The sequence below is a fragment of the Armigeres subalbatus genome, chromosome 2 (assembly GCF_024139115.2).
Source record: "Armigeres subalbatus isolate Guangzhou_Male chromosome 2, GZ_Asu_2, whole genome shotgun sequence".
In the NCBI taxonomy this organism is placed as follows: domain Eukaryota; kingdom Metazoa; phylum Arthropoda; class Insecta; order Diptera; family Culicidae; genus Armigeres; species Armigeres subalbatus.
Window position 1 is genome coordinate 49,787,512 of NC_085140.1, and position 8,193 is coordinate 49,795,704.

Here is an 8,193-nt window from a genome sequence, read left to right on the forward strand (position 1 = left end):
CGCGAATCGGTCCCGAATTTATTTGTAAAGGAGATTATCACCTTTGTAGGTGGAGACGCATGGTTTGTAATAAATCAAATCATGAAACTTCGGACCGAGCTTTACGCCACGCTTTTGCTTGCCATGCTAAAAGCTTGTAGTGCTTTCAATATGACTACCCGGTATAAGCTCAAGCACAAGCACTTGTTGCTCCCACCCGGTCACGATTTTGTGTCGAGCAATAAAAATCATTTCTGGATTCGCCGATACATGTAAACTTTTTTTTATATACAGTATGTGTGTAGCTCCAAAGTTCAAATCAAACGATAACAAAATTCGCACGGCAATAGGAAGGTACTCATAACAGCAAGATTTTATTAATTAAAACCTGAATAATTTTATCTTTCGGGCCGTGTTAGAATGTTCCTTCGTGCAATTGCCCGACAATCAAACGGTATCACTGCGATGGTAGGACAGAGAAATTTGTGCAGTCAAACTAGCCCCAGACGACTCCAGGGGAAAGTTGCAGTTGTCACGGCCTCCACTGATGGGTAAGTTCAGCAACAATAAAGAATCCGTCTGAAAGTGTCCACCAGTTTCCAAGATAGTTAACAACCATCCCTTCCCCAGCATCGGTTACGCCATCGCAGAGCGTTTGGGTCAAGAAGGAGCCAAAGTCGTCATCAGCAGTCGCAAGGAGCAAAATGTGGCCAAAGCAGTGGACAAACTAACCCAAAGTGGACTAGACGTGGTCGGGGTCAAATGTCACGTGGCCGATGCCAGCGACCGGAAGGCACTGTTTGAAAAAGCCGTGGAAAAGTACGGCGGAATCGACATTCTGGTTTCAAACGCAGCGGTAAATCCTGAGGTTGGCGGCGTCCTGGATGCCAGCGAAGCTGCTTGGGATAAAATTTTCGACGTGAACGTCAAGTGTTCGTTTCTGTTAGCGAAGGAAGTGCTTCCGTACATCCGCCAGAAGAAGAATGGAAGCATTATATTCGTGAGTTCGATTGCTGGATTCCAGCCGTTTGCGTTGCTGGGAGCTTACTCTGTTAGCAAGACGGCGCTTTTTGGTCTGACTAAAGCCGCAAGCCAAGATTTGGCTGCGGAGGGAATTCGTGTGAACTGCATTGCACCGGGTATTGTGCGAACTAAATTTGCTGCTGCGGTAAGTTATAATTCAATTTTACCTATCACATTTGTGAAACCGGATTATATTTCAGCTCCATGAATCGGAAACGGCTCGGGAAACTGCTCTGGCACAGATTCCCATGGGACGATTTGCTCAGCCACCAGAAATTGCTGGTGTTTGTGCCTTTTTAGCATCCGACGATGCTAGTTACATCACGGGTGAAACAATTGTGGCTTCCGGTGGAATGCCTTCACGTTTATAAATTAAGGTTGTTGGTTTGCTGAAGTGTTAATTTTTTTAAGGCCATGGTGTAGGAAATAATAATGAATAAATCAATTACAAAGAAAGAACAATCGCAAACAACTGTTGGCTTTACTAATTCTTTACCCAAGCGTAGACTTATTGCTTCACTACAAAACGCATGTTTCCTAAAAAAAAGAATATCCTAAGTAGTGTGAAACACTTACAATGTTGGTTTTGTTCATTTAGTAATTTGTGTTCGATCATTTAGTAGTTTTGTCAATACATAACTTATTTCAAAGGCTGATTTTTTAAATATGTTGTACAGTGAACATTAGGCGCAATATTTTTCTACAACTCGAATATTAAATTGTGAATATACAAATAAACTCATATACTAAAACAACATTTCAATCATTTAATTTAAAATACTGTAAATAGCGCATTTACTTCGTAACTAGTGGAATTACAAAATTGTAAAACAAACCATCGCACCAAAAGTCCATCATACAAATTTGCAATGCACACCAAAATGATAAGCTTTCGGATTATAAATCCTTACGACTTTTTTCCCTTTTATACACAATCAAACATATATTTTAAATCAATACGTTTATCCAATCATGGTTCTCTTTCTTCCTCGTGCTCGCACTTCCTCGTACTTGGCGATAGTCTCCGGTACTTTAAACTTATTATTTTCTTTGTAGCTCTCCAGCACCCAGCCAAAGAATTCCGGCACCTCACTATGTGCACTCAACAGAGCCCTCTCTAACACGTACAAATCTACTCCCATGTCCTCTACGTTCAATGAATGATAAGACAGGCCAAAATCAATCATTACCAACCGATAAGGCAGTGTAGCTGATCCTTCCTGTATAACCGGATCCAGCAGCATGTTGGAGGTAGTCAAATCGCCATGGATTATATTGTGACCGTGCAGCAGCCCCACTATTATACCTATCTCTTTTGCCAGTTGCTCGACCTTTCCAGTATTTCCCTCTGTTACGGCTTCGTCCACCAGCTGCTTGGCAGTTCTAGCCTGTTCGAGGTATTCCATAAAAATCTTCCGCCCTGCCATGTCCACCCCCATTAGTTTAGGCGTTGCCACACCGGCAGTTTTACACCGCTCGAACGCTTTCTGTTCAGCTTTTATACGCTGCCGGGTTAGTTGGACGTCCAGATCCGGATGGCGATACTTCTTGGAGAAACGTTCCTTCACCAAACAGCGAGCTCCATTGTACCGGCCGATGTATAGCTTACCCTCCGCACCTTGCTTCAGTAGAGTATCAGGTGTACTGTGTTTAGATTCGTTGTTATCGTTGTCCGGCTCCATTACGGAATGCTCGATTATGATCGGTTCTGATAAACAAAACTAAGCACGATTAGAACTAAAGCTGCTGGTTCACGGACTCTAAATTTTTAAGAATTACCGCGACCGCACCACCCTAAAAATAAAAAAAGGTAACAAAGCACTGTTCACATCTCTGAACATGAAAAACAACGTCAATTTGGGTTCATTCACAAATTACATTACGATAAAAATGACCATTTCTATATCACGGTTAGAAAAAAGCTGGGTGGTGCGGAGAGAATCGATTTGGTTGTCAAACTGAAGCCAAAATTTTCTATTGTGCCGGAGCCAAACATTGAAGATTGTGGTTATGTTCGTTTCTGATCTAATATTGAGAAGTATTGTTATTATTTGGGGAAAAAATAAAAATAAACTTTGTTTGAGTTTTGTATTCTTTGTGACAAATATTCTCACATTATATTTCGAGCGGAAAATTAGTAGGAGTGCATCTAAAAAGCACTCGTTACGAAATTTCTTGAGATTCAGCAACTGATTGGAGCATGAATGTATGTAAACAATCGTTAAGTCATGTAGAGTCTAGCGCATTTGTGCGCCCTCATGCAGCGTGGAAAAAGAAATTCGAAGAGCGGGAAATGTTTGACAGCCGAGTAACTGCAAAATAATTTTGTTTATGGGAGTGATTTCAAAATATCCCTCTACTCGCTTGAGCGCAGAAAAGCGGCTCTATCCGCAGCACCCAGGAAAAAAGTACCTAATATTAGGTACTTTTCACTTAAATCGGGGGTTTAGTGTGGGAACCCAAAATTAAGTAATTTTTATTTTGAAATTAATTAAAATATACTTAATTTTAAATGGAAACTAACCAAAAGTTAGGTAAATTTTACTCAACTTTTGTAAACATGAGGGGAGAATAAAAAGTTATCGAGTTCTACGGGGCACCCCCCAGCAGCCGAACTCCGAAGGTTCAAGAAAAAAATGAAAAATTTCTTTATAAATAGAGATTTATAAATTCTCTTTCTCTTTCCAAAAATGTCTTCTCTTCATACCGCATTCCGATAGACAGAAGAGAAAGAAAAAAACCCAGATTATTCCACCTACAGTGAGATTTTGACCCTTCCTTAGTTATAAGGAATTTTTTTTCCAGACTCCAGTATTTAAAACGAGATAAAACCAGTCTTCCCACGAACGTGTGTGTGATGGTCAACACAAGTACATTTTCATCAACTCGTGTTGAACACTGAACATGGATTATTGACGTACTCAAGTACAAAGGGATACCCAGTACCTATCTAAATGAACTTGTACTTAAGTACAAAACACATGTACAAACTTGCTTTCAGGTCCGAGAGTCGACCGGCAAGAGACAAAGAGAATGAACAAAATGGAATTCGAAAACTGTGCACGCTGAAATGAAGATGCACATTGGTGGGTGGATCTGGAAGACTTTTTTTTCGAATAATTTTTCAATGTTGCAAAACTTTATCACGACGTTGGTAACCAACTGACATGGGCTTCGAACATCACGTAGTTAATAGTTAAGTTTACAGAAGATGTTGATAAATTTGACTTCGATTCACATACCGCTATATAACTTTTGTTGAGCGTGTACACTCAACAGGGAAGGAAGAGAAAGCGCATAATTATAAATACTATGTATACTCATAGATCAGTGGAACAATTTCTCGACTCTCTGTTAATGTATTCCTAATAAAACTAAATTGTGTATTGTCACGCTTTTAGAAATGCTCCATCGGGAGAGAGCATTTCGTGTTGCACTATGGAACCGCTCACAAATTACGTAACATAAAATTGAGCGAATCCAGTCCTCTTCTTTGGAGCACATTATGTGTTGACAATTTAACTCTTTTGTCTGAATCGTAACCCTTGATGCTATCCCCTTCCTTCCTATATAGCGTCACGTAATTCATCCACAGCCCCCATGGATGCACAGCACATATTACACAATAGCCTCCACAGACTACCAGCTCTTTGACTTAATGATATCAAAGATCACGCACCTCATTTTATTTTAAAATGATATCAAATGACTATACTCGTAATCTGTACAGACTATAACCTAGGAATGTAGAACTGAACCATTCCGAATGACAACAACATTGTGCTCTCAGAATTGTCCTCAGAATTAACTAAACACGCAACAAGCGATGGACTTTGACTTTGCAACAAAATAGGGGCATAACACTTGAAAGATATAAACTTAATTTTTGCGTGAACACTTTTGGTGGCCATTTTACTGAGCCTTCTAAAGTACAAAACCTCATGAAAATATTGATATATAATAAATTAGCTTATATCCGCACATCTATGAATTTGTTCACTGTCTACATTTGCTTTGTTTGAGAAGCTTCTGGAACGCTATTCAACAGCAACTTTTACAGCCAGAGTGTACATGTGTACTGTACAGATGTACAGTACATCGGTAATAAAATGAAACTCGAACGCAAGTTCGGGTACAAGTATACATTTCGTGCGTATACGTATAAACACGAAGCAAGGGTACAGATGGAGTATACGGACAGCTGTACTCAGCGTGTTTGATGTTCGTTTGGGAAGACTGGATAAAACTACTCAGCTTCCCACGGCGATTTACCGTGAAAGTGACAAAATAATTGCCTACCCAAAGGCGGATGTCTTGGGTTGAGTGACAACTTAGCGAATGATAACGTACTGTATTTCATGCTGCCTATCTATAAGGCGCTCGTCGGATTGAATAACTATTGTGACACGGTTAGCAACTATCGTAACGCTGGTTCCATATATTGTACTCATAATTTCCAGAGACCTCGATATTAATTAATCCAGAACTAACTAAATCAGTCATTGATCTGAGCGAAACTCAATAGCGTTCAATAATAACATATATTTCACCATATGGATGCCTAATTTGGTAAAACGAAACTTGTTCAATACCTTAAAATGAGCGAGATTTTTATGGTTGTAAATTTCAGAATTTGCACACATACGCACACATACATGCATACAAGTGATCTATTAGTGTCTCAAAACATGCTCACATTTGCTATCTAGCTTCTACTGAAGAAATTTTTGAAATCCTTTCAATTTTTACGTTTTTGCTTTTCTGAGAAGATATTTTGTACATGCTTCTATATGTTCCTCAATAAAAATCATTTGTTTCTTTGAAACAAATCAGAAAAATAGGCATAATTCCATATCATATCATTTGTTATAATTATATTTTCAATGTCAAAGTGAATTTGTTTCAAATACCATACATTTTATTTAATAATTAACGAGATTTCTTGATAGATTAATACGTAACACACCTGCGTAACGCATACAAAGTGAAATTATAGACACTTCCGAAGGAAGGGTCAAAAATCAGAAGGGTTGTGTGCAAGACACGACCGCCCGACGTAAACTACGAAAAACTTTTTGGTGCAATGATAATAACCAATTATTTTCAATAATCCAATTTGTTTTCAATAATACGCATTTCCAATCAGTAATAACAACAAATCCAAAGTCAGAATGTTGCGAACTTTACTTTTCGACGCAATCATATTCAATTCTGCACAGTTTGTCGGAGAGAGACGTTGCAATAAATTTATTCGCAGACGATGGCTGAAATTTTCTTCACTATGGTGGGGTCTTCATTGGTTTGGCTGGTGTCGGTTAAAAATTGATTTTTTTTTCTCAAGATTCTAAGATGAATTGACGAGTGCGGTTAATAAATTCTGTGCGAAATCATGCGCGCAACAGTTTGAATTCATGGTTTTACACGGATTTTGTGAACTCCACTCAAACAACATAAAATGGGATATCAGAAAATCAAGTACATATCACAACACAATCTTTCTTCTACCAAAATATTTGATGGCCCTGAAAAAGGGCCGTTTGTTTCTGTTGGCATGAAGCCATTTGAAGTGATGTTCATCGCGTACCGGTGAATGTAATCACCTAGATGATATCTCTGATAATGGTGGTCCTTCAAAGTGACGTCTGTCGGGTTGGTCCGTTGAAAGTGTTGTTGAGCACTGCTCTGACGGTGTGCTACTGACCAGTAAACATACACCAACGGCAGGAAAATAGTTGAACTGCTAAATGTCCAGGCAAGAAAAAACATCCTTCGAAGGGCGTCACATATGGAGCACCAAAGCTCACAGTACATGAATTGATTACAACACTTTAACTTTCACTTACTCAGAGACTGAGTAAAATTGTATTGCCATCTCTTTTTTCCCCACAGAAATTTTACTCAGTTTCCGTCAAAAGCGGGACTACTCATAGCTATGTAACTATGAAACTGAGTAAAATATTCGTGAGAAGAAAAGAGAGGACAATACAATTTTACTCAGTCACTGAGTAAGTGAAAGTTAGCGTGAAGAAAGCAGCTCTTCCGCGCGCGCGAGCCATTTCGTTCGAGATGTCGCGGAGAGCAGACCGTGGTACCACCTTCGGCATCGGCGGAGCTCCTACCGAAAATTTTATTCCCGGCGATTGTGTGGGTCGCGCGGTCGTCTTGTATGAAGTAGAGGGAATGACGGCTTTGGCAGGTTTTGTTCTATTATTGTTAGGGGATTTTTGTTGGCAAAATTTTATGAAATTTGGCCACAATATTTTTTTTGATATGCAAAACACGTTTAGGCCAAATTCAAGCATAATTAGTTACAGTTACTCCCCTGACAATAATAGAACCTGCCAAAGCCGTAATTTCCCCTACTAACGATTGGCTATCATCAATGAAAGTAACTCTTAAGTCACAACTTAAGAGATGAGATAAATTTGGCGATGAGAAAACATTTTTGCAGCTTCTCCGTTTGACGCGCGCTCGTGATTCTACTAACGACGGCAACATTCTGCTGTCGCCAAGCAATTATAATTTGCATTTTTTTTTTAAAAATGGTCTCGGCTTAACCTTCCACAACCGCTTCCACAAAATTGTAATCTTTCGATTGATTGTTAATAATCCGCCTTCCCAATCACAAGCTGCAACAAAACCAAATAAGAATCTTGAGAAAATTTCACCTGGCTGCCACTGATGCCATCCATACAAATTCATATTTGTAGCATCTCCTCCCGGGGCGCACTCGTGATTCTGCTACGGACGGCAACATTATAGCGTCGCCAAGTGGTTAATTTGCTCTTTGAATAATATTCGCCTCACCTCTTCCTTTGTATAGGATGGTGGCCCTGAGAAGAGCCGATTAATTTGTTCAGCAACTTCGCCGATGCTGGGACCGCTTTCCGCGACATTTCAAATGAAATGCCATGCGCGCGCGGGAGAGCAGTTTTCTTATAATCAATAAAGATGGCTCATTAGTCCCGCCTCTTTGTTGTCCGGTATGACTGCAAATATTGTGTAACCGTCAAACAGTCACCAAAGGGGCGTGGCTACAGGTTCAACTTTATTGATTACAAGAAAGCAGCTCTTCCACGCGCTCGAGCCATTTCGTTCGAGATGTCGCGGAGACCAGACCATGGTACCACCTTCGGCATCGGCGGAGCTCCTACCGGAAATTTTATTCCCGGCGATGGTGTGGGTCGCGCG

At 39.9% G+C, this 8,193-nt stretch overlaps 2 protein-coding genes across 2 annotated transcripts; one reads left to right on the top strand and one right to left on the bottom strand.

Annotated features, from left to right (window-relative positions):
- Positions 1 to 216: 216 nt before the first annotated feature.
- Positions 217 to 1,474, top strand: LOC134218559 (dehydrogenase/reductase SDR family member 4). The gene is made up of 4 exons (XM_062697706.1): positions 217 to 333; positions 399 to 530; positions 610 to 1,147; positions 1,203 to 1,474. Exons 1-4 carry the CDS (start codon positions 275 to 277, stop codon positions 1,371 to 1,373), a joined length of 900 nt encoding a protein of 299 aa, XP_062553690.1. The 5' UTR covers positions 217 to 274; the 3' UTR covers positions 1,374 to 1,474.
- A 158-nt stretch (positions 1,475 to 1,632) lies between these two features.
- Positions 1,633 to 2,804, bottom strand: LOC134218561 (EKC/KEOPS complex subunit TP53RK). The gene has a single exon (XM_062697707.1). The coding sequence runs from the start codon at positions 2,682 to 2,684 to the stop codon at positions 1,965 to 1,967; it is 720 nt and encodes a 239-aa protein (XP_062553691.1). The 5' UTR covers positions 2,685 to 2,804; the 3' UTR covers positions 1,633 to 1,964.
- Positions 2,805 to 8,193: the final 5,389 nt, after the last annotated feature.